The sequence below is a fragment of the Silurus aristotelis genome, assembly GCF_946808225.1.
Source record: "Silurus aristotelis genome assembly, chromosome: 4".
NCBI lineage: Eukaryota > Metazoa > Chordata > Actinopteri > Siluriformes > Siluridae > Silurus > Silurus aristotelis.
The window spans coordinates 21,951,998-21,979,480 of record NC_139577.1 but is presented as its reverse complement, the minus strand read 5'-3'; the positions used below and the strand labels follow the sequence as shown (position 1 = coordinate 21,979,480).

Here is a 27,483-nt window from a genome sequence, read left to right as displayed (position 1 = left end):
CTGATGTTGTGTGAATATGACTTGATATATGTACTAGAGAAAAGCCTGTCAAATACTGTGTGTGAAAAAAGACAGCAAGGGAGGCAAACCTACCTGCCATCCTGCACATCAATCATGTTGAGCTGCTGGAGTGTGGTGGCAGTGTCATGTGGACACATGCCTGTGGCTTTGCTCATTCCCTTGATGCTCACACTCTTATCCGGGTGATTGTGCATGTACTCAAGTATGACACTTTTCCAATACGCCAAGTAGGACAGACGACCCAGATCTGATAGAGGCTTCTCTGGGGACCCGGCCTGGCCCTCCCGCCTGGAGAGTAAGTAACCTGGCAAGAAATAGGAAGAGAGAGAGAAATGTCAGGAAATCTGATATCAAGACTAGTCTGACACTGTAAATACGACATGTTGCTTCATCTTCAGAAAAATCTACATTTATTTCTCAAAACCTCATGTTTCAAATTTAAAAGCTTTGCAGCCTCCTGTAGGCACTCTGTGTCCCACACTCCACAGAATGCATCAATGCTAGCCTGCAAAGAGCTGAGAGCTCCCCCGAATCAGGCTGTGGTGACTAAACAAAGAGAGATGGAGCTGATTAAAGAGCTGCTTTAACTACGATTAGACAGTAAGAGCTGACCTCACGTGGTACTCTTTAATTAGCAACCATCAACTTCATTAATATGGCCACCTGGGAGAGGTTCTCAAAAGAGAGCCACAGGGTGCTCACACCTCAGTTTCATCCTTAGCTACAACAGAATGATTGTACAGCAACATGGCACTAATAGATATTAACCGCTTACAGAAATTTTTTATTTTCGTCTTTGAAAATCAACAAGCAGCAACCCACACTGCTAGTCAAATGTTTGCTGAAGAAAGGCTTTTATAATCTTTTAATTATTCAAATATATTGCCTTTTGGCTGTATCTGTGTGCACAAAGCACAAGTGTTAGTTTATGTTAGTGAACTTCTGAAATACAGCAAGTACGACTTACTGAAATCAATGAGGAACCTCCCAAATCCTTGCCTTTGGTACTGGGGCATGATCATTATGCAGGAGACATTGTACTTCTGCTGGCAAAGCTTTTCCTGAGGGAGGAAGAAATAGATAGTGTATGTCAGAACACTGCCAACGCAGGCAATTCACTGCACCTGCCGCTGTCCTCGACTGAACCAAGATAAACATGCAGAGAGAATGCCACTGTTCTCAAATTCAGAAAAACATGGACAGGCATTATTGGACAGGGCACAGCAAAAATGGATTAGTAACATAGCGCCTCACCAGTTATATATAAAAGCTTTATTTTCAAAAATAATAATACCTTTGAGAAGTATCCTATAAGATGGCAACCTTTTTCATCATTTTGTGTAAGAACATAGAAAAGGAAAGGTTCCACATCATAGTATAGCGTCTTGTGGTCAAGAAAAAGCTTCGCAAGCAAACACAGATTTTGGCAGAATATTTTGCTTACATTTCCATCAACCTGAAAACAGGGAAAAGAAAAGCAAAGACTTAATACATTAACAAAAGCATCGCCTTGAAAAAAGAAAAAAAAAACGACTTGTTTTGTTTAACGGGTTTGCAGGCAAATTTCTAACACTGACTTAATATACATTAAAAAAAACCCTTTCAATTCAATAGCAAAGTACAAAATTTGAGAAATATCTGAATTAAAAGGCTTCATGTGCTATTAGACACTTCAAATGTTTTTCATTATCAACATCTGGAAAACAAGACAGCAAATACTCCCAAGCTGAATTACAAATTCTAATTTATGTTGATTACAGGCCCTGCAAGCATCTATGGATTTCAGTCCGTCTTTAAAGCATCTTTCTAAGTGCTTAAAATGTGCCTGGTTGATTAATAGCAAATGTTAACCAAAATTAGTTAATGCAGGCAGATCAGGTTGCAATCCAGGCTCTGGGGGGGGGGGGGGGGGGGGGGTGTTGTTCCTGTCAGATCATTGCCCTTCATTTACAGATACAGTACTCCATCCAGTACAGCTAATGAACATTTGATTAAATTAAGATGCATACTCCTAAGAGACCCCACACCACACTGAAGATTCTCAACTGACCTCAAACACAGAAAGGTTATCTTTTCTGTAGATCTCATTAGCTGGCGGGTGAAACCAGCCACACTTCTTTAAATGTCTTTGCAGAATGTCCTGGCTTTTCATGTACTTCAGGCAGAACTCGCAGAGATACAACTTCTGTAATCTGAGGAATAGATTGAAACCATATTTAGGTAATGCAGATTCTACTGTGCTGAAGTGTGATCCGTCTAACACAGAACCGGGTAATTACCTTAAGTATTCTGGAGGATATGGTGAAGAGTACCATGTCTGTATTTCATATTTTCCAAACTCTATGAGTGATGGTCCGTGATCACCACTGCTTACAAGTTCAGTCCTCTGTTAGTGAAGCAAAAACCATTATTTAACTAATTAAGCAAATAATTAAAAAACATGTATACAACAATGTTTACATAAAACTCTGTTCACCTTTGTGGTGAGCTCCTGGGTATGCTTGAACATCTTAATGTCCTCTTCCGTTACTTGGTCACTGGAAGAAGGTAACCTTGTTTCCTGAACTTCTCTTTTTAGGAATCGCAATGAATTTAAGACTAGAATAGTAAAAATTAAAAATGGACAATTATCAAAATCATCATGATACAACATATGATATAAAAAGCAGAAAAAAAGAACTAGGAAAACTAGGAAAAGCAGTGCATTTCTCCACACACACGCACACAGCAGGGTTTCATTATCATTTAAAAAAACAAACAAAAAAAAGAAGCCTTAGCCAAAAACCTGCTTACCGTGATTTTGGTCAGACCATGTGCCATGGTTTCGTCCATGTGTCAAGCTGCTCCTCCCTGGCGTGGGGCTGCCCCTCTGCGGTGATGATTTAAACCTAAACCTGCTTAACAGCCTGTGCTTCTTCAGGAAGGGGGCCCGCCTAAAATGAAGAGGCGTCTTAAATGGCCTTCCTCTCTTAGGTGGCCAGCCGGAGTCCGAGCATGATACATGTGCTAGCTTGCTACTAAACCCTTCAATGGGCTTATTACCATGAAGCTGCAAAGGCGTTGTGGGTGAGGAGGAAGTGTCCCGGGGGCATTGGCCTCTTTTAGGTGGTGCATAGCTGGGCAGTCCTTTCTGTCGGGACTGTCCCTGAGTTGCGTAGATGTGAGACAGTCCATCAAATAGACCCTTTAGCTGGTTGCTGCTTGCAAGACTACTAAGCGAGGGGCCACTCGACTGGGACGAGGAGCTTTGGGGAGAATCAGACTGACTGGGATTCAGGGATGTCTGGCTGTGTCCTGATAAAGAACAGGGGGTAGAGAGTGCATTACATAGGGCAGTTATCCTTTGGCTGGTGCCTGTCACTGCTGAGGAATGAGGATCGCACAGGCGTTTCCGGTAAGTCCGTTTGTTAGGCCTATGTGATTCAGAAGACGTGGCTGCGTCAGCACGCATTCGTCGGCCCAAAGGAGAGGGCGTGAAAAATCTCGAGAGGCCATCGATGAGACTTTTGGTTTTTTTGTTGTACGGAGGCAGTGTGGGTGAGGAAGTGAGAGAAGCCGGGGTGGACGTAAGAGGAACACCGAGGCTCAAGCGGCTCTGCAGGTCTGTGCTGTACGAGACCGTGCTGGATATGTGTGAAGTGCAGGCTGATCTCTTAGGACCTCGACCGTGTTCCTCTCTCTTACACAGCTCAAGGGTTCGTGCAACACCACTGTCAGACCTGCAAGAGTACATCCATAGAGTAAAATCCACTGCCAAAACAGTAAAAGTAAGAGGCTTAAACATCAAACAGCTCACATCATTCTATTAAAAGAACAGATCAGATTCATGATACATCATTTACTGTCTGTCAGTATTTCCAACTATGTGCAGCTAGAGACCCATTTAACTGGGTGGAGGGGATCCACAGCCCACTTTAGTACAGAACAATTTCAGACATTTAAAACCAGGACAATAAAAGTTGTCTTTTTTTCTTATTTTTGAGCCAGAGCGCTTTATTGTATTCCTGAGTTCTTTAATGACATTTACAGGCTCACTTCTTTTACTACTTTTCAGAACTGTAACTATTAAAAACACATACACCCATGGGGTCCCCACTTTGATAACCATGATACTACTGTTCCATAAGCCGATTCACACTGGGTGCTTCAATTGCAACTGTTAGCATACCCTCGAAGGCTCGGCGCACATACCATGGTTAAAAATAGAACAGAATAAAATGCCCCTGGCTAAAAGTACACTGTTAACAACCTATAACTAAAGATGGTGTCCTAAGAGTGCTAGAGAAATGAGCGTGGCTGAAAAGGCTTTTATCTTCAAGAAAAAGGTCACAGATTAACAAGATGGAAAACAAGTGTTATAACCCTAAGCATCAAACTAAGAACAAAAGCAAAGAAAAGTGAGAGAAATATTTTATCATACATTATTTGATGTGCAAAATTTTTCCTCGGCCTTCCTGGCTTTGCATATCGCCTCCTGATCTGCGCTGCTGTTTTGTGCAGCAGTCGTTTTTCCTCCTGCTCCTTTGGCCTGCATACTTGGCAGATCCACATTCCTAGGGGAAAGCCAAGAAAAAGGGAGAAGAAAAAAAAAAAAAAAAACAGCAGGGAGAAAGACAAAGGAGAAAAATAAGAGCACAGGCTTATAGTTAAAGATCATAAAAAATTACCGAAACAATTCTTGATAGAAAGAAAGAAAACGTTCTGCTGACAAATGGATTAATTTCTCTCCATGAGGAAGTTCATAAGTAGTATAACAAAAAGAATATTTTTAGATTTAGCCAACTTAAAATTAATACCAAACGGTTGGTCTGAATCTACAGAGGAAAAACTGATGACAATTGAAAATGGACTACAGGGGGATAAAGGAGAAATAAAGCTCTATTTCAATCTAATTTAGCCAGAAAGCTCTGAATAAACTGCCACTTTAAAGCTTTACTGTTTGAATGTGAGTGTGCTCACTTAACAAGCAGTGGGAGTGCAGAACTCCTAACATATCAGGCATGAATGCCGTTTGATGTTTTCTACTTAAAGCAAAAACGAACAATTTGGAGAAAAGCCTCTCATACCTTTTGGCATTCTGGAGAGTGGTGGGTCACAGCACTCCATGTGAAACCCCCGATCGCAGGAGTCACAGAACAGCATCTCATCCTACCGACAATGACAGTTAAAGTTTAAGTGCAAAAACAAGTGGAAGCTTATTGACATGGATAAAAAGCTAATAAATAAGACTTCCACAACCGAGAACATAATCACACTTACAGCATTTTTCCCCTGAACTTGACAGGAACTGCAAGTTTTACATTCGATGCATTGCCATCGTAACGCCTTGACGTTTGCAGTCAAATTGGCGGAAAACTTCAGGCAGGTTGGATGGCCTTTGAAGAAAAAAAACAAAAAAAAGAGAGGCACTTCATAGTAAGTAGTCTACATTTAGTTTAACTTTTTGTTTTAAAAAAAAAAATTTGTAGAAAACCTAAAAATAAAATAATAAAAAGTACAATACAGTTTAAGTCTCTAAAAAGCCATGTCACTTTCAGTGTGTGATAGAAGATAACCTAACCGTAAATAATTGCACATGATTGAACAACGCAGGGTTGTGTGTGAAGCCTTGGTGAGACTGGTGTGCAAATGCACAGTATTATCAAACACTTCTGAGTAGGTAATTAAAGATAATTAGATCTTAACGAGGCAGAAACATTGTGTAATGGCAATCAATCCATTACAGTCATGTAAAGGCATGTCTGCATAGATCTCAAAGGGACTGCAGGCCAGCTGGGTTTTACAGTGCAAGCATAGTTTCTGTACTTTCATAAATACTTATTGAATACCTCCCAGGCTGCTACCTTAAACCTCGGCCATAAAAACGTCAAAACGAGCATGGACCCTCGAGGCTTTTCAAAATAATTGTTCAATGCAAATTACTACACAAAAGAGTAGGTAGTTTATCAGCCAGGAACTTGGCAATTCAGATTGTGAGAAGAAGGGAAAAAAAAATAGCATGCAGGCGACCAAAATGACATGGAAAAACATGTTAACTACTAAAGAGTGTTTCCTTTGCTCCGCCCGTAATTACAGTAAAAGATCACTTTCACTGCTTGTACTCATCAAAAACCTATTAAAATAAGGGTCTTACCACTGCTCCCACAGTCTGCACACGACAGCAGTTCTTCTGCAGTCTTATCTCGATTAGACTCCTTTGTGCCCAAACAGAAGCTGCATATAGGTATCGGGTCGGCTCGGGGCTAGAGACAAAAAGAAACGGATACAGAGATACAGTTTTTGATTAGCCCTTATTTATTCTGGGTTCTTTAATGCATTTCAAATACCTTCAGGAAATTCTGTGCGCTGTACATTTACATACATACACACTTGTTTCGAAAAACTTACATGTGCTAAAATATAAAAGCAAATGAGCTGTGGGAGATGCTGAAAATGTCAAATGCCAAAGCTGAAGTGCAATTTAAATTCTCATGTAAATCAGATCCACGTTCAAGCCTTATAACGGTCTAAATCGACCGGCGCAAAAATTCTGGGTATTGAACTCTGTAGATGCTGAGCTGGATGCATGAACATAATGAATAATAATAATAGTGTAGTGACGTTTTAAACTACATTGAAATAAAAGAAAGGATTATACATAATGGAACTTTAAACACAAAAGGTTGAACTGTATTATTATTGCGATAAAAAGGTTTAAATAAATAAATAAAAATGCCAAGAGATGAAATCACTTATTAGTGCCCAGTACCAATGCTTTTTTTTTCCAGCTTCAGCAAGCAATGTATTTTCTTTGTAAAATATGTAAAGCATGTAAAGCTGTAAACACAGTGCTGGCCTTCAAGTGAATACGTTTTCAACTGAGGTATCCTGTGGCATCATAACCGTTTATAGGCTGGAGGTTTGCATAATATGAGCACCTGCGTGAATTAATACACATTTAGTGGCATCCTACAGTGCGAGTCCTATCAAAAACATCCTATCCTTGTGATGTTTTTCAACATCATGACAGATCAAGTGGTAATACGTCAGGTAATACGATTCTGCTCATCATTCAGTGTTAAACACAAGTTCTTTGAAAGACATTACTGCTAGAGCTGGTTCCTCAGAGAACTGGCTTATCACAAGAAGTGTGTTTTAATTAGTATACCATTACTGTCTGTTATGAATAGCACTAGGCAATGTTGAACTTGAAGGTTAAGTCAATGTCAAATATTTTAACATCATTGCTAGATACAATTTGGTAAAATTATGCACAGCACCTTCTAGGTATTACAGAACACAAAACCACACCATTCTTATATAGCCTCAAACCTTTTCTTTCCCATCCATCCTCTACACCAGTTTAAAAAAAAAAAAAAAAAAAAAAAAAAAAAAAAAGAATCCTGCAAGTCCCCCCCCATCCCCCAATCCTGGAAACCAATAAACACAGGTGGGAAATAAAAATCTCCTGAGACACTATGTCAGAAGTTGAGAGCAAACATTCAGTTCCTTTCTCTCCCAGAAGGCTTTTCAGCAAGAGGCAGACCAATCCATCAGGGGACTATAAACGAGATACTGATCAAGCTTCTGAATTACACACCACCAAGTCCAATGCTGGGCTGCCATCTCTGGAGATGCAGGCAGCCTGAGCTTCCTGCTGTGCAGTATTTAGCCTATTAATATCAACTGTGTTCTGGTGAGAGATCTGTAGAGAGTAATGCAAGCCTAATTGTTTAATGCAACAGGCAACCAACTCCCTTAGAGATCTATTAATAAACCTGGCAGATCAGACATTTTCAGATGGGTTATGAATAACCAGGCTGGTTTTTCATTCAAGTGACAGCTGAGGCGATGTAATCGATGCTCCCTCAACGGGACATGCCCTATTTCATACAAGTGAAGAGTGTTTAGTCGACAGAAATTAATCTTTATTCATTGTTGTAAAAGCTTATCCGTCCCTGTGGGCTTGCGTGAAAATCAAAATACACACAGAATAAACCCAACAGGGATATTACACATCGCTGTAATCTTTCACTGAAGGCCAAGCACACATTATACACAATTTAAATGCAGCTTCGTGAGGGTACAGAAAAAGTAACGTGTACGACTGCCATCCCCATCAATACGAATGGAGACACAAATCATACAACGTTACAGCACTTTGGTTGAAGCATGTGTATAAATGTCAATTAGTGCGACATACTAAAGCATGTAAACGTGTATCAATCAACTGAAATGGGAAATTAAACTATATAAAGTTGAGTAATACAAATGTATGTCTACTCTTATAATCAATGAATATTTTAATTTGTATTTTATGTTGCTATCGGACACTGATACAGTATATACTTTGTGCTGTTTAGACTATTGGCATAAACTACTGAATACGGCATGTACGCAGCATTCTGTAGAATTTCAGAAAGCATGTCGCTGCATGTCGTAATGTTATTTTAACTTAAATATTCAGCTGGGAACCAGGTTAACCATGCCACCACACAAAAAGGAAACACTGATTAATACGAGTTCTACTTCATACAATGCCAAAGACTAAGACTTCCAAATATGTTTCCTAATGAGTTGCCTGAACAACGCTGTCTACGTTTCTGTAGTACGTCAGACTTTTTAGAGTGACCACTGAGAAATGCTTTCTTCTCTATGAAACAGGTGCCAGTTTACCAGAAGAAATGAGACACTGCTAAAAACTGGAAATACTCTCAGATACAGCAAATTTAAATTTAGCACTGTTGTACTAACACAAGGGCCGCAATAGGGTTTTTTTTTTTTTTTTTTAAATGTCAACTAATCTAGTGATTATTTTGTACTGCAAGGAAAAAACAAAACAAAACAAAAAAAAAACACTATTGAAAACAAGTTACCGTTAAAAATTGTATATAAATGGCACATCCTTTAAATGGATTTTTGTTTCTGTTTCCTTTCCATTTCTCTATCTAAACTGCAATAAAATCCATAGCCTATGCACAGACACGTGACCTAAGCAACCCGGTAAACAAGAGATAATTAAGACAGACTGAACCGATCTTAAAACTATGACCTTTCTTGCAGCATTTTTTTTTCTGCTTAGTTTTATTCTGGCATGGTCAAATCAGTGAATCTGTTAAGCTCGTCATGAAATTTATGCACGATCGGAAAAGAAAGACTATAAAATTTCGAGTCTAGTACATCATTATCTACTTACCAAGTATGAGCTTTGGTTTCAAATGTTCCTGGATCCTTTAGGCCATGCCACTGCCACATTCTACTTGTGTTTTTATGAGCGGAACATTTTTTAACATTTAAGTCTTATATTCGATAACTGCCCTCTCATCGCCCAAGTTTTGCATGATAGGTGATTACTTCATCGAGTATAAGGCAGCTTTACTCTTTTACGCAGGCAGTAAATGAAGATTGCAGAGCAAAGAGAATGAGAACGTCATGTGATGATTAACAACATTCCCTCAATTTACATATTTTCCTTGAAATAAGAGCGCAAGACTTGATCATTCCGATCGTGTCTAACCCCCTTTTTCTCCGTGTTTGATCCGGTCGCCACTGGCTAGTTATGATGCGAGAGTTAGAAAACGGTCGCGTGGACTGTTTCTTCAGCTTATTAAAATGAAAAATTAATCTCAACAGTGTTTAAAGTCATACTGCACCTCTTTAAATTTGTGGTATCGGTACTGCACATGTGGTGCAAATAAACTGAAGTGAGCTGTGCCATGTGTTAACCCCTAAAGGTAGGACCGTTTTCTATGTAAGAAACACAATAAGACAGCGAATCTTCAAACTGTTACACGTTCATACCTTCCTTTATTCTCATGGTGCGGTTTGTGCGACAGTTTACACGCTCCATGAATGTGCAATCCAACTGGTCTCTCAATAGCACAGGGAATTTCGCAGAGAGGTCATGTTTAGTTATCTACATTATAAAATCATGCTTGTGCCACCACATGGGTTCCACCCCACTTAAACAAACACCATCATTACCAGATATGGAGAGGCAGGCGCACTGACCTCATCACACATTAAATAGGACTTGTGAGAACTCACTGAGCCACAAAGGTCTTGAATATGATCGCTGGACGAGCTAACTAAACTAAGGCTACATTTGCAGGATTTCTGCTGAAAGCTACCGAATACAGAATTGCATGCCTTACACCACAATCTCTGGAAAAGCAGTTGCAGTGCTGCAGCTAGAAGTTCAGCATGATCCCTGTTGAACTGAGCCACACGGAGGGCACATTCTCTGATGCAACAGCTGACTAGCCTGAAGTCACTTTACAGATCAGAACCAGAAACAGGATGCCATCATAAGGCAACTGTGTACCTTCCCCATGTTTGTTTCTTTTTTTGGCATTAGCTCTAATTATGTTAAGTAGATCCAATAGTTTGCCACAACACACAAGATCCTAACAGCTGCACATGCTCATTGTGTATTGATCTGTCTAAGCTTCACTCCACTCATTATACGATAGTCCATTAATTACTTCAACCGTATTTATATATGTTTAACAACTTTGGGTGTTGTACCTAATTTCCTCACAAATTACTAAAATTTTGAAATCTGAAATGCAGAAATAGTCCATATTAATAAAATTGTCAAAATGAATAATGTTTAAGTGTAAACTCTCAGAACCATTTACCCACGTTACAAACCCTATAGCACACAAACCCGCATCAACAATATATAACACTCAAAATAAATGAGCCTGTGTAATTCCACATCAATGTTTTTATAAATTAACATGGTCAGATAAATCAACGGATCTTCACATCCCTAGTTTCTAACATGGTTTAGCAAAACTACAAAAATTACTTCAGAATTTCAGAGTGTGCGCAATTTGCTTTTAAGGCATACAACCAGCAATCTTGAATCTAAGCAATAATCAAAAATTGAAGAGCTGCCTAAGGGGAAATGGTGAATCATTGGCTTTTACATCGGCCTCTTATTAAAATCCACGCTTTTATAAATGACACTTCAGAGGAGTAAGATTTCACAGCTGCTGCTCTGAAGAAGGAATTAAAGCGGAGCTCTAAACACACATACAGAAGGCTGATAACTAATGACAAGACATACACAGCCGCTGCTCTAAACGGCTCAGACTGCTAAACATTTATATTCAGTGCAAAGTTCACAAAAAGACCAAAAGAGGAAAGCAGTGAAGAAGCATGCGGAACAAATAGTAGCACTACATGCTGTAGCTTTATTAGACATGATGTGAGCCACTGCTCTGGTGGAAAACAAATGAATGAAGTGATCCATATGTTTATTCTTTGAGATGTACATGAAAGTTCCATGGAAACTTTCACCAACAAAAGAAATCCTGAGTGACAGCAGACTGCATCATGAGGTTTGCATTTTCTAGCCCGCTCAGATGGTTTTTGAACGACCTGTACTCAATCAATGTGGAGCTGCGCAGCTTCTCCAGAGCTGAAACCGTTACCCTGGTGCGAGAGCTTTTATTTTTTGGTGCTAGGGGTGTTAGTTTTATTTTTCCCCCACCCATGATCTCCACCACTCTGTAGAACAATCAAAGAAAACGGCAATTTATTTTAACAAATACATTTTAAACATTGGAGTATTCTTCACTGGGCAGGTCCAAAAATTTCAAAAGGACTATGTAAATATACCCTCACACTTCTTGGTCTATGCAGACTCCCATGTGCCTATACTGACTTCCTCTTGGTAACCATGACGATTCTCTGCACACGTCTGTTGCTTAGTTATGTGAAACATCAAAAGCAAGATGGTAGCTTGCTTTAAGACAAGTTGTGTCCTGTCGTACAGAGTAATGTCTGTATTGTTCAAGCTAACTGAAGGCTTTCGCTGCAAAGAGTGTCAGTGAATCTGATCAAAAAAACATGTCAAATCCATCTCTGTACATCTTTATAAATGTTTAAAGATCTAATCCTTTGTGACAAGAATGCAAAAGACACTTCCTGAGGGTGAGTAAAGAACAAAGTCAACTTGTTTAATGCCATTTAAACAGTTGAGTCCATTTCAATAGCAGGGTTGTTACGCCTTGTTGCTTAAATGTTTTAAAAGTAAACATGCACGAGCTTGGTCATGTTGAGCAACACATTAAAGCACAGGTAAAGACAACTTTCTATGCTGGCCATCAAGAACAATAAAAGGTATGATAAGTGGGGGGGCGAATGCGTCGGGACAAGCTCTTAAATAGAAATTTTTTTAGGTTTTGAAAACAAGGTTCTACTGTGTGAATGTTCTGTTACATTTGCTTTTTATAATAAAAAAGTCAAAGACTGAACTTTTAGCTTTTATTTTACCGCTGAGATTTATCTGAAACAAAAATGTTGATATTCTGAGTATTTGGCTGAACATTATTATCTTTTTTTTAGCTTTTCCATTATTCAGTGAGCCAGGTGATCAGGTCCCTTTGCAAATGTTAAATAACTGTTAGGGGGGGAAAAGCTGCCAAAAACAAAACACAGTTAAAGCTAACACTACTACTGCACCATTGCACACACAATGAAAATACACAGTAAGGCAGTTTAGCTCAAACATTTAACACTTAAAAAAATATCAGTTAGTTGATCTAATTTCATTGGCCATAAGGACAGAGTTTTGGACAAGATTTTAAAAAGAATTTTTTTTATAAAACGATTCAACTCATATATAAAATGTATATAGGTTTAATTAAAAAGATATTTTCTTCAAAAAGATTGCAGAAAGTAAAGGCAGGTTATACCTTGTCCTGACAAATCTCACATAGACAATCATTGAGCATCAACAGGGCCAAAGGAAACCAACTTTGTCTCCCACATAAAACACAGGATTGTTTTATTTATCTTAATATAAAATTCTGAGATTATAGAGCAGATAGAAGACTGGGACTGCACCCAAATGATGTTCTGGCTCCAACGCAGCTATAATACCAGCAATAAAATGGTATCGACCTTATAAAGCATGAGAATGTCTCATGGCTCACTGTGAGAGAGGAATGTAAAGCAGATATGGTCTCTTCCTGACCCAGGTCTTGTCCCATTACATTTTCCAACTACTCCATTAGCTCATCCAAGCTTCAACAGCACAAGAATTAACAAGGTCTAGAGGCCTATTACATTACCATTACTTGATCCAGGTTACACTGCCTGAGGATAAAGCACACTATTGTATTAGATGCTCGAGCCAGTTTAGTGACATTAACACGAACAATTTCACAACCTGTACCTGGGGCTGACTTTCTTCCACACATTACACCATGTTTACATAAGAATAGTGAAAGGAAGAAACGCGATTGTGGGACAGTGCTGATGCAGGAAATTGGGAAGGTTATAGCCCAGTGGTTAAGGCATTTGACTCTGGATCGGAAGATCAAATACCAGCACCACCAAGCTGCTACTGCTGGGCCCTTAAACAAGGCCCCGTAATCCTTAACTGCTCAGTTGTAAGTCTCTCTGGATAAGGGCGTCTGCTAAATGCCATAAATGTAATTGTAATAAAATGGCTTGATCTGCATAGGTTATTATTTAATTTTACTAGACAAGAGTCAGGTATGACGCTCCTGTCTTGAAGCTTTGCACATGTTAACTAATATTAGTTGTCAGACATTTGTTTATAGAGTAATTATAAAGCATTGCTTAATTGGAAATAGTTACAGGTCAACAAAGTAAATCGTCTGAGACAACACTGAACTGGGCAAAGTGCGACAATCAGTTCACCCCCCACAACCCTCCTTATAATGGATGCCTTAGAGCAGCTGGTGATGGTCAATAAACATGATTCATACACATTACATATGCTTAAAAAAAAAGAGAACTACATAGATCAAACCCATTTGTGTTTGTGCATCAACAAGGAAACCACAACATAAACACTGAAGTACCACCTGACGGACAGAACAAAACAGAAGATTATATAAGTAACAAACCTTTTTCTAAACCTCACACTTATACAACTATAGAGCAACAGCTTAGCTTCATTTCCTTTCAGTCTGATATACAGAATTTCAAACAAGCATAAAACTCAGAAAATGAAGGTCTGACTATTACATGAAATAAAGCATTCGTTTCCTGCTGCTAGGCTTCTATTATAACTGAATTTTGAAGGTTTCTGTTCTTGCACAAGTGTGTACGTAAATGCTTCAAATGAGATAATGTCCTAAGGTACAATATGTATGGGATCAAGTAAAGGGGGACAAATCTCCAGCTCACTGAATTATAGCAAAAAAGTTTATTCCAAACATAATTCAATAAATTGCAATGATGAAACAGATTTTTGTTTTAAAAATAAAATATTCCAGTTACTTCAATCAGTAATCTGAAAGGTAAATGAAAATCATAACGAGCGGCACTTTTTACATTTATTTCAGTTGGTAAGGTTTTAAAGTGTGAAACCCAGAAGACAAACAGCTCATAAAGCTAAAAAGAGTAAATGTGGAGTATAAACATGTTTTTGAAGACTCTTTAGAGCTGCTCAATCAGGTTTTTAAAATCACAGTACCTACATACCTACACTGGTTTATCTGCTAATTAAGTGCATGGTTAAATTTAATTACCAAGAAGAACTCTTACAGTGTGACCATTAATCCTATTCAGTGCACTTATAAAATGTTTGACTGCATCCCACAGCTACACAATGCACTGGGTAATATTTGAGTGTTCTCTCTAATTATTATAGTATCTTAAGTGCACAATACAAATCATACCTATCTTTAGCCACATGACAAATCTGAAGGTCATAGCAATGTGTTTAATCGTATGGTTTAAGTCTTAACTGTGGTTTACGCTCTTAAAAAAGCAAGTTGAAACTTAAATGTAGTGCTACATTCAGAAATAGTCTTAAAATAATAAAACGCATTGCTTTTAAGAACTGTGCATCGAAGCACACAATTCAAAACCATTTAAGCAATTTTCTATTAGACAATGCAGCTCAGTTTGGGAAATTACCCATAAACCTCCATGCAGACAAACTTTCCACCACTAAGCAAACTGAACTAGTGCCGTACTAAAGTGCACAACATGCTTAAGCCAGTACATTAGAAACACCTGCTTTCATAGGTAGAGTTACACAAATGTGACACACAAACGAACACGGGCAGAAAACACAGTCCTGCATTCACTTTTGTTGGCAAGAGAGAAAGAGGGAGTAAACAAAAACAAACGAAACAAAAGCTTGACTAAATCACCAGCCCTGTAACAGCACAATAACAAAGAAATAAAGATAAAGATGCTGATCGTCTGTCTCAATTACATCATTTGCTATTAGGTGCCCTCATCTGAAATCTCCTCAATTACCGTTCTATTGTGCACATGGTTTTGATACGCGTAAGCAAAATCTGTGATTGCGTTAAAAAAAAAAAAAAAAACTTAAAAACTGCTTTCATCTGTTCGAAATAAAACAATGTCTGGTGAGTGACAGTCTGAAATTATACACATCCAATTAAACAGTGTGGAAAGTGGGAAGCACACAGTGCTGGCAGTGTGTGAAACAAAACTCTTCATGGAGGTGTTTTGCATACTTATGTATACTAATGAAAAGATATATGATTTTGAGGGATTAAATAATTATGTAAGGACATTGTTTTCAACAGACAAGTAATACTATAAAAAATGTGATACAATAAAATCAAAATAAACAGCTGATGTAAAAAGCTTTATTGGGAATCCAGAATTATCTTTTTTAACATGAATCAGGTCTAGACCTAAGGTCTGCTCATGCTTGCCAGAAATCTGATTACTTGATGCCTAAGCCTCAATAATGCATGTAACAAGTAGAGCTATAATGGTAGCCACAGCTGCAAATCAGTGGCCCAGGACTCTACAAAAACACTTCCCCCAAACTGATATAATCAGGTTTACTTTAACAGACTTTCATTCAATTACTCCGTTTCATGCAAGAGTTTTAAGAATGTTTAAAAGGAAACCAGCCAAGAGATCTAATATACCTTCATCACTACAAAATCTGATCCAGCCAACAAATGGCACGAAAGGGGCCAGGTTTGGCCCCTCTCCTTTCTCAAATTTTAACCCCTAGCAGCATATGATAAAGAGGCCTGGAGCAGCTGCACACTGACCAGTCCCCAAGCACACAATTAACAACAAAAGAGCCCTTTTAACGCATTGAGCTAATCAGTGGCCGGCCCACCACTGCCGACTCCCTAAACCATCTGCGAGATGGCAGACCTTCTCCCTGATTGTGAAAAAAAATAAAAATAAAAAAAAGAGGACTGGCACTATGCTATCATGTCCTAGTGTCAATGAAAAACACATCGCTTAGCAACAGTCAAGCCCCCGCGCCTGGAAACCAAAAGCTTTTGCTTTCAATGAACAACTCAACAAGGAGCAGATGAGGGAATGTGCTCCAAGATTTGATTAACAAATGGCCTCCCATTGTTAGTAACCCATAGCAAAAAATGAGCACTAAGAGCCAGGGCCAGGCTAAACACGACTTAAATGACCAGCAAGATCAGAACAGCTTTAAATAACAATCCCCTGACGTTCTAATAGTTTAATATTCAGTTTAATCAAGAAGGGGGAAAAAAAAAAAAAAAAAGAATACCACTTTAACCACAGTTGGATAAAGTCATTCTACATATTACAGCCATGTTAAACTGGTGACACTTGAGACCTGCTAAATTAAAGCACAAAAACCTGAAATGATCACTCTGGAAATATTAAATAATGGAAAATTATAAATCTAATAATTATGGTCTAATGAATAATAAAATTGCTACAACTTTGAATTAATCAATAAAACAGCAGGCAGACGAGTCGTACACCGCTTTTAACTCTCCATTGAGGATTTGCTAGGATTTCCAAAGGCTTAGTTTACATAAATCAAAGCTCTGAGCATCATTGAAACTGAATAACGATCCCATACTGTGATATTCATAGCAATCCAACCAAATACTTAACATCCCTCTTTCTAAATTAACCTCATGTGTTTCATATTACAAAATATGGATTGGATCGGAATACGTCTAATCTGAGCTGTTCCAGATCTGTATCAGATCAATGCATCCTTACTTTCATACAAGAGTTGCATTCCGTTCCATTGGTCCAGTCTAAGAACTTGCATGAAACGAAACACAACTAAATGTTTTTAGTCATTTGCCTCTACAAGCAGAGACATGCAACAGTCCCCATAACATCAGTGCTCATTGTCAAATACAACTTGTTCTACATATACACATAGTATAAAGCTGAAGAAGCAACAGTTTAGAAAAAGTAGTAACAACAAATATAACCATCGCAGTGATGTTCAATTCCAGCCATGTGGACCACCTTCCCTGTACATTTCTAACTCGATGCTTAAACCTTTAACTAATTGTAAAACTCACTATGAGCTGGTTGAGCTGTTTTGTGGTAAAAATAAATAAATAAAACAAATATAAAACAAATTGCAGACACATCCACTATTCAATACTCATCACACATGAAAGATGAAAATTTGCTTTCATTCCTTGAGCTTGAGGAAAATACTAGATACCTCAACTAGAACAAGCTTCTGTAAAGGCAAAAATATCTTGCACAAAACAACCAACAGTATTAGTTATATCCATACCTGATCTCTCTCATGTGGTAGAAGAGTTACAGGTGGGAGATCCAGCGCCAGTCCAATGCTGCTCCTGAAGCAGGTCTTTCCACCTGCACTACCGGTTCTCATTCTGTAAAGCGGCCCATCCTTTAGCAGCCTCCCATTATTCACAGCACGCTTAGCAGCCAGCCTTAGCCTCTGCTGGAACCTGGGGTTAGCCACCACATTGGCCAGGTCATCCTGGCTCCTTAAGAAGCGCAATATGTTCCTCAGAGACGAGCCAGAAGGGATCCCAAGACCCTCAATAGCCCTCCTGAGGACCTTATTCCAATCCAGATGTCGCAGATCTCCTGCAGGTATCGGAGATCCCACTGACAAGGGAACTGGGCCTCCAGGCCTGATTGCTGCAATCCTCCCTGGGTTATCCGGATCTTTGTATGAAGCACAACCTTTGCTAGTGACCTTAAGGATTGATCCATCCTTTACAGCTAGCTCCAACTGCTGCAGTACAGTACTCTTGTCTAGTCCATGCAAAGTCGATACAGCATGGCAAATTCGCTCCTCCGAAGGCCGCTGCTTCTGCCTTTTGATCTTCTGAATAGCCTCAAGAATCCACTCTGTGTACAGGGGATTGGCCAGTTTCACCATGGTGAAATTTTTAGGTGCATTAAGGCATAATCCATGAATACATTCCTTCTCTTTATGAGCAAACAATATGCATCCACAAGCAAAAGTCAGCCATTAGTAGGCCATGGTTTGCAAGATTACTGACAGAACTTGAACTCCTGATGCCAGGCTGTCTCTACATTTCCTCGAAAATTCCCGCAGTCAAAAACACACTTTGTAAATCCAGGCAAAGTTTATCCCTTGCAAAATTCTTGCAAACTCCACGTAAGTGAAACCTGAAAGAGAGAAATAGCTGATTTACAAACAGTCAAACATGCATGCATATGTTTAGTGAAGGGTACACATTTCAACAACACTGCTCAGACCTGGTATGAGCAACTGTCTTTGGTGGACAGTGTTAAATACAAGTCTAAAATGGGTTGAAATCATCTTGTGACTCCATCACTCAGACCATTTGCACAAGTGGCCAGATTACTGTGAACAGCTGTGTGTCCAAGTGTGTCCTCAACATCAAGTCCAATGACAAAACCACTAGCTGTTTTTCCTATATACATTGTAGTAGTACAATCATTTCAAGTGTTCTGGTCCTCACGTACTGTACTAAAATCTCTTTCAGCTTTCCTTCTCAAAATTTGTCCTAACTTGCCCTGCGCCTTTCAACAGCTGTACAATCCTAAACTGTCTATTCTACAAAAAAAGATGTAGTATAAATTACTGTATGCCAGACACAAGCCGATTTTGTATCCAGGCTATGCTTTCTTTTCTTCCCTCTTTTGCAGTTTGCCTAGAGGACAAGGTTGTTCAGTAACATCAAAAAGTATAAACCTGACTCCCTAATGACTTCTGCCAAACTCAAGTTCACGTGTAGTGCACGTTTAATGCAATCAAGCAATGCGCTACATGGTGTCGTAATGCATCACAATACTGTAACTACAGCATCAGCTACTCATTCCTAAATGTCACGATCTGCTCCACTGCACACACCAGCTCAGGATCTGGTTAATCATTTTTAGCAGGTGGATTAATTAGCGCACAGGCATAGTAGAATTTTACATACAACATGAACGTATCACAAGGATGATATCTTTTCCGAATCAGGAACACTCAAGTATGCGGAAACACTAATGAAACAATCCTATTGAACTCTCCTGCTTATTAAACCATGTTTAAACTTTACAGTTTAAACATGGTTAGTGTGCGACTCAATAACAGTACCACAGCTTATAATCAACACGCTGGTCTGTTCTTTTTTTAGCCAAAAGATGTATACGTTGCATTTATGATGCAAGCAGAAGGGCCTCTCACTGGGGAATTAATATACTCATACTACTATAAATCCCTTAACTTGTTTGCAGTAAATGCTGCTGGCTTGATCTTCTAGCTGAGATGGACTCTTTCCATCCCAAATGCATTAGAAACTATGAATCCTTTAGTAGTTTTTCAGTAGGAAGATTCAAATCAGATCTAATTGAGCTGAAAGTCACACTAAATAGTCGGGCATAGAACATTCTCTTTAAAAAAAAAAATAACTAGAAATAAATACATTTGCCACTTGGGATCTTTGCAAAGGAATCTGTCTACTCAAATTGCTGAAATTAGATGAAAACGGCTGTTAACAGACAACACAAAACGTGATAGAAGCTTGGAATAACTACAGAAACAGCATTGCCGCAACAAGAACGACACTGAGTGGGGAAAAGATTTGGACGTTTTTTGTAAAAGAGAAAGTTTCAACAAGAAATGATGAGCCGCCCAGAAAAAAAAAAAAAAAAAAAAAAAAAAAAACGATTTACCTAAACGTTTTCTTTATTCTGTCTACTCAACTTTAATAATTTGAATACAAAGATGTGTAGTGAATCTGTTCTGCTACATATTTAAATCATTGAGTGCCCTGATGGAGACTGTGGTCAACATTAAACCCCAGGACTTTCCTACAAATTCCTATTCCGGTCAGTCACATATCTTCCAGCACGTCATGATTTTTTTTTTCTTCTGAAAGACCAGGAGTCTTTATGGTAGAAGTAAAAATGATCAGCCTGCTAGCTACAAAAAATTTCCATATTAAACAAAAATTTCAGCTACATTTCTCAGGCTTCGGGGAAAAAAAAAAAAAAAAAAAAAAAAGTACAAAATGCCTGGAAAGAGGACAAATTGATCACAAGAGCAAATTTTACAGAAATGACTACTGATTACAGAAGAATTTCTTATAAAAATCAAATAAAGATCAACTGTCCTGGGAGGATGTCAAACTATTAGTTCAACTTTTTCCACATCTCACCTTTTAGTGACAATGACACACACTTTCCTGTGCTGCACACAGTTCTGGGTTAAACAGTCTGACCGCATGATGTCCTTGCTCATATATCAAGAACTATTCAGTAGCTACTATCAGGTAACTATGGTCTCTTGTGACTGACTTGGCTGACGGTGGTACCTGTGTTGCAGCATCTGCACCAGATGTTTCACTTCCACTAACAGCAGTTACCATTAAACTGGTTTTGAGAGACTGCAGGCAGATTTTCTCAATGCGTTCAATTACTTGTAGAAGTGCTGTATACATCACGTCAAATTAAAAACACAGGATTCTATTTTTGTAGCACTTTATTTCAGAAACCTAGTCTAGAGGAAAGTGCACTGGCAGCCTCACTGACATTGATCTAACCTCCTGGTGCACTGGGAGCCAATAATAGGTGTATTAAAAGGTCGTTTCAACACATACTCAGATCCATGAAGAAAAGAAGAAACAAGACTAACCGAAGGCAAATACTAGAAAAGCTGCACAGATTTGTGGCATCACAACCTATAAGCCCACAACTGTCACTCCAACATACACAGAAGCGATTATCACTCATAACTGTATAAAACGACCCTAATAAAAATCTCAGGCAGAACATACAGCAGGCTGAGTGAGAACATGTTCATGCTGAAGAATGTGAAGATCCTTTAATGTAAGATCCTTTAATTAAAAGGACATGATTATTTTCAACCGGCTATCATCAATCAGGGTTTGTGGGGGGGGGGAAAATGGTGTCTTGTCAACAGAAACAATGTTTAAAGTGACCCTGAGGGAGGAAGTATTTCCCCCATGAGAATAACTACCATGTTTATAGCTGTCCTGTGACATTTCCATATCCTATGTTGTCCTTGTAGTAATAGTTAAGACCAAAACAAAACAAAAAAACAATTGCACGTCGCAAAACTGTGACATGCCAGAATAACCGGAGCCATAGTGTATTCATTTCCTATGACAGCATACCTCGATGTTTTATTCCTCTTGCACCTTAGGTATTTAGCAAAACCTTTGATTTACTTTTTTATTTATTTATGAAAAAGCAATCATACTTTTTAACCAATTACAGCTACATTTAATCCTGATCATCTGTCACTCATTAATAACCAAATCTACAGCACCTATAACTCATTTTTACCTCTTCAAGTTAAAAAAAAGTAAAAATGTAAAAAAAAAAACGCCTTGAAGACTTTCCTATGACAGATCTCAAAGCGCTGACTCTGGATACTCATCCTGTAAACACTTAATCATCTCTAAACAGCAGAGTTAGAACGAGGTATAGTCTGTGGTTAGGTTAAACAACACGTCTTTAATTCTGTAGATTGACCCCCAGCCCCTTCATCATCGGCTACTCGTGAAACAACTCTTACAACAAACACATCGAATAAAAAAAAAGTATCTACAGTATGAAATCATGTCCAAGCTGTTACGGAAAACTCGACACCACCTTCTGAAGAATCAGATCACGTTCTTTAAAAAAAAAAAAAAAAAAGAAGAATCTAGTCACATCTTTTCAGTTTGACTCTACCTAATAAACCAAGGCTATGGGGAAAAACATTGATCTTGATATTGCATGAAGAAAGATGTTTGAAAGTAGAACGGCCTTCGTAACAGGGTTACAGATGAACCCATTGACAGATCTTTTGGACAACCGAAACCATAAAGGACTGCCAATACCGATGTCTCGGGCAGACGAAAGAGTTCGAGAAGCTTGAAAATATTTTGCGTTTTATCGATAATGATCTATGAACCAAGAACAGAAGTGCCATTATGAAGGAGATGTAATGGGGAAGACAGCGAATAAGATGAAGGAGGAAGAACAGTGCAGCGAGCCGCCAGCAGGTGACACGCATTGTACAATTTCTCCAGAATTCCTCTGCTCTCCGCACTGACAGCGTCACACACACACACACACACACACACACACCTATCAGTCATCTACAGCAAGCAAGAGAGAAAAACAGGATTGATTTAATCCTCAGATGTCTACCGAAATCACAAGCGCGCTCTGATCGGGCAAGATGGCAGACACACCGGCAAAACACTCCAAGCAAGTAACATGAACATTCATGCGCCAGGTGGCGAGCAAAGTTCTCAACCAAACAAGTGTTAAGTATTAGGTCAGGGCTATAAACGCAAAGAATTTATGAAATAATGCGTGCATTTTGAACAAATTACACATTGTTAAACCAAAGGATAGACGTCTTGCACTCTCACAAGTTGATGCTAAAACAACCGCGTCACCTAATCCAGGATTTCATATAAAACTGCCAATCTTTCAGGATGCCGGAGATCACAGCACATAATAAATCAGGTATAAAATTACACCGAAATAACCATAAACGAATCGGAGAGTCTCCGAAATAAAACAAGTGTCCAACCATGTATTTACGAAAGTATTACCCCTCCACACACAATCCATCCATCCATCCATCTATCTATCTATCCATCCATCCATCCAGCTATCATCCCAGATTTAAACAGATTGGATGCACTTGTACAATCAGTGAAGTCTTTTGGGGGGGAAATCATCCTATCGATTAAAGTATCCGCGTCAGGAATTTAATTATGTTTTTTTCCTTTTTTAAGAAGGCTCAAGTTTTTTTTTCCAATAAATAAAACATTATGAGCGAACGTGCTAATATGCTAAGTGCCATGAAGCCTGTTAGCTTAGCAGCGTATCCCTGTGCAGAGCTAGGCAGCTGGCTAGCTTTAACACACACACACACACACACACACACACACACACACACACACACACAGCTAGTCAATAGTTGGAGTTCAACGCGAACATTAGCCAGCTAGCAAAGAGGCGCTCGGATTTTGCTAACGGTGCTAGGAGGCGAACAAGCTAGCAGGCTAGGCGGCTAAATTAGTCCGTGTTTTATGACTACTTCCGACAGATGACTATCGATAATTTATGATGAGAAGCAAAAAAATCCCCAACCAAATAAAGCTTCGATTTAGCCAGTACCCAGATACAGAAGTCACAATACACACCTCAGCGGTGGCGAAACTCTGCGCGCTCTTCAGGGGGACAGGTGACTGCGCCGCTGCCCGCTCGCGTTACTAAACAGACGCCATTTTGTTACAATGTTGTAGTTTACATGAATCCGACATGACACTGATTACAGCCCAATGGAGCCTCATTAAACCTCGCCTTCTTATCGACGGGTCCTCCCCAGAAACTTTCATATTGGTTAGAAAGGGCAAGTGCCGATCTCTGGTTTGATAACACCCGTGTCAATCAAACAGAAGGCGTGCAGGCCCTGGAGGAGTCGATTGGTTCCATGATCTGTCAATAATCACTTGACCCGCCTTTTAAGGTGACCACTGCTCCCTGCTCCCTGCCGGCGCGTGACATATTAAATGGCACACCTGCAATCCTCCGCCGTGCACACAATCCGATCAGAGAAAGAAGAAATGAATCCTTCGTGCTCAACTGATTTACTTTTTTCTTTAATCGACCCAATTCATCGATATTGACCTTAAATCACAGCGCGATCTACCTTTACACACTCCTCCTGATCAGAATAAAGCGGAGGCATTAGCGCACATCACCCAGCAGCAGCGAGACATATTTCAGAAATGTAATGATCGTGTAATTAACAAAAGTGCAGCCTTTCTGAGTGATTTGTGGCACGTTTGCCGATAATATACAGCCCGTAATATAGTCGAGAACTCTAACCAAAAAAAAGAAAGAAAAAAAAGAGTTTGCCTGGAGTGTAGTGCGCGTGCACGCTGCCTAAACCTCCTTATGCGCTCTGTGGATAAGGTTGAAATGCACAAGCAAGAAAATGCACAATCAAGTGAAAAAATCCTACATTCTGCCGGTCCGATCTGATGGTCATATTATCGGATTGTCCGATCGCCTGAATCTAACCCGTTTTAAAGTGATGCCTGCGCCCCGCATCCAGCCTTAAATCAAACCCCAGCGCGAGCCTTAAAGCTAGCGCGCGACATCAAGCTGCTGAAAATCGGTGCGATCTGGAAAATTCCATTTGTACGTGTCGAGCACTTGATCGCTACAACCCCATCACGCCGCATATCGCCCCCCAGCAAGTTGAACAGGGTTGAGAAAAAAAAGTACCCATTTAAGACTGATGAACAACTCTAAAGACACGCTCGGGTATCGCCGAGCCTAAAGCCAGAACGGTTCCGTTACCTCGAGTTGCTCGGCGCTCGCGCCGCTCCTGGCGGAAGCACTTAATAAACGGGTTGATTTGAAGCGGCGTAAAAAAAAAGAAGGAAAAAAATCGCGTACACAAAAAAACAAAACACAGCGGGTCAATGAACAATCCAGCAGGTCCCCGTTTGATCCAGCGGATAAAAAGCGCGGCGGAGGCAGAGGGAACCTGATATAACAACTAATTGAAAGGTTAATCTACATGAGAGTGTGTGGCAAAGTAGTACCTCCCCTTTCAGCACTTCCATCAGCCACAGAGGAGAGAGGACTCGCTGCGAGCGCCATGTGACATCACATCGGTCACTGTAAAAAACAATGTACATTACTGCACATCACACACACGCACGCCATGGCGCACACACACACCAGCAAGGACAATGCATATGCATGTGCACATAAGCGTAGAAAGAGATGTCTAAAGGCAACAAGGTTAACTCTCAAGGAAGATGTCCGTAATTCCGTCATCCAAATGACGACACTGTACACTGTTACAAAATATAAATCATCACAATACGCATTAGGACACATACTGAGTGTCTGGGAAAATATTAGAAAATGCATTGTCAACTTCAAAATATAACTATATATCCAAATTACGTTACTGTTAAGCCACACACATGGTACTAAGTACTAATGATACTAAACTGTACCTCAAAGCTACACCTTTTCTACATTAGGTGTAAATACATTTAGATTCTGGTTATTTCCTAACTCCACTAAGATCCGACAATACCTGCAAAAGACCTTAAAAGCCACCCAATGTGATGAAACAGTTTATAGTTCTGCAGGTCTACACCCCCAGAGCAATTTGTAAGAGTGATCTAAAGTTTAGAAGAGTGATCAGAAATGCTTGGTTTGAGTTGTTGCTACTAAAGGTGGAAAAATATATCCAGATGATAGAAATATTGTATAAAGTTTCCTTTGAATAAATGATCAAATGTTTTGTCATCTAGATCACATTTAATGAATGCCTAATGTCATTTACTTTTAGTTAAATGCTTTATTCTGGTCAGGGTCATGGTGAATCCAGAGCATATGCTGGGAGTGTTGCAGGAGGAATACACCATGGATGGGACAACTGTCCATTGCAGGACAGCAAGTACACACACATATTCATTAAAGGGCAATTTATCTTAGCCAGGCCCCAAGCTGGCAGGTTTTCAGGAGATATTAGTAAACTGGAGAACCCAGAGGAAATCCACAAGGACACAAAGAAAAGATGCACAGAAACTCCACATAGACAGTAAACCTCAGTTCAGGGTCAAAAATTAAAACCCTGGACCGAGGAGCTGTGAAGCAGCAGCACTACCAATCAAACCAGGTGAAGATACAAGAATGACTGTTAGACTAGGTAACTGTAATAAAAGTATTTGCTTCTTTTATGATTTATTTTGTTGTATATTTGCCAGACTTATTTGTTACATACTGGTTCTTCAATCAAATTATGTCTTCTAAAGAAACAAAAGCTTTTGTGTGGAAAAAGGTTCGTAAGGTACGTACCCTTAGTTAATCAGTTCACCAACTAATGGAAAAAAAACCCTTTCTAACTATGTAAAATAGGCTAAAGTTTCACAAAAATAGCACATTCTGCCTCAATCAAAAGAAATTCTAAAAGAGATGAGAAAGTTATATAATATATCAGTCCGGAAGGCTCAGGGACTCCCCACTGAGAGCCATTATCTCCACATAGAGAAAACTTGGAACCATGGTGAACTTCCCCAGAAGTGGTCAGACATACAAAAAACTTACTGCGAGAGTCCACTGGCAACTCACTGAAGAAGTCACAAAAGAACCAAGATAAAAAAAAAAAATGATTGTGACCGTGCCCTCCTCAGAAAAGCTCAGCATTTTTGAATCTGCCATTAAAAAAAAACTGGCCATAAATTAATAAATGATATCTGTGGCAGGTTTGCAAGATAAAAACAACTGCTAGCCTTGTTTCACATTTTGCAGAAAACAAAATGATGACAAAGCTTGTTCTACAGGATGATGAGTCAAAAGGCTTAAATCTGACATTGCATGTGGCATAAATCTAACACATTACAATAAGAGCATCGTACCAACAGTCAAACATGGTGGTGGTAATGCGATGATGCGGGAATGCTTGCTTCTTCTTGGTATGGGTGACCTGCCATAATTGATGGAACTATCAGTTCTGCTCTCCACCAGAGAATCCTGGCAGAGAATGTGTGTGTATCAGTTTGTGATCTAATGCCCTTGTGCACATGCTTCACGTAACAAGACAATCATCCAATACACATGAGCAGGTCAGCCTGTGAATGACTCAAAAGAAACAACATTTGGAGTTCCTGACTTGAACCCTATTAACATTCTGTGACAAGACCTTAAATCGACAGCTCATGCTCAGCTTCAATGCGGTCGAGTTGGTAAAAAAAAAACTTTCAGAGTAATGTGAAAGACCTCCTTTTACCAGAAGATTAGAGATGTTGCACACATTTCTCAAAACATTTTTGTATTTGTAAAAATAAATACAACTTATATATTTATATATGTATAAGGATATGAAACCATTTTCTGTGACAAATATGCAGAAATTCAGGAAGTTGGAGGGTGGGGTAAGGGTGGGGAGTTTGTACTGTAAATTTACAGTGCCTTGTAATAAATAGAATAAATCTTGCTGGTACCACATTATTTGCAAAAAAGAAAAAAAAAAAGAAAAAAAAAGAAAAGAAAAGAAAAGAAACAGTTTAATAGTTTTCTCTGAGAATGTGGCTGGGAGGATACATTTTTAGAGTAACGTTAAAAAAACAAAACAAACAAAAAACACCAAATGGTCACATTTTATTTTAGTTTCTGGAGCCATCCAAATGAAGCTCATACACTCACATCGAATATATTAATATCTTTAACAAACACAGTAAA

General features: G+C 39.1%; 1 protein-coding gene across 3 annotated transcripts in view; it reads right to left on the bottom strand.

Moving 5' to 3' along the window:
- The window catches only part of kat6b (K(lysine) acetyltransferase 6B), a 32,615-nt gene extending 7,765 nt beyond the window's left edge, over positions 1–24,850 (bottom strand). The window contains exons 1-13 of one of the 3 annotated variants that reach the window (XM_083538998.1): positions 24,580–24,850; positions 17,525–18,399; positions 6,155–6,263; positions 5,281–5,396; positions 5,088–5,169; positions 4,442–4,574; positions 2,815–3,740; positions 2,498–2,619; positions 2,301–2,407; positions 2,072–2,213; positions 1,316–1,477; positions 989–1,082; positions 94–325 (exon numbers count right to left, since the gene is read on the bottom strand). In XM_083538998.1, the coding sequence (XP_083395124.1) occupies positions 94–325; positions 989–1,082; positions 1,316–1,477; positions 2,072–2,213; positions 2,301–2,407; positions 2,498–2,619; positions 2,815–3,740; positions 4,442–4,574; positions 5,088–5,169; positions 5,281–5,396; positions 6,155–6,263; positions 17,525–18,145 (2,846 nt within the window). In that variant the 5' untranslated portion in view covers positions 18,146–18,399; positions 24,580–24,850. Of the gene's footprint in view, positions 1–93; positions 326–988; positions 1,083–1,315; positions 1,478–2,071; positions 2,214–2,300; positions 2,408–2,497; positions 2,620–2,814; positions 3,741–4,441; positions 4,575–5,087; positions 5,170–5,280; positions 5,397–6,154; positions 6,264–17,524; positions 18,400–18,489; positions 20,244–23,414 lie in introns of those variants that run through there. The other 2 variants (XM_083538997.1, XM_083538999.1) reach the window with 2 other exon arrangements.
- Between the last annotated feature and the right edge of the window lie 2,633 nt (positions 24,851–27,483).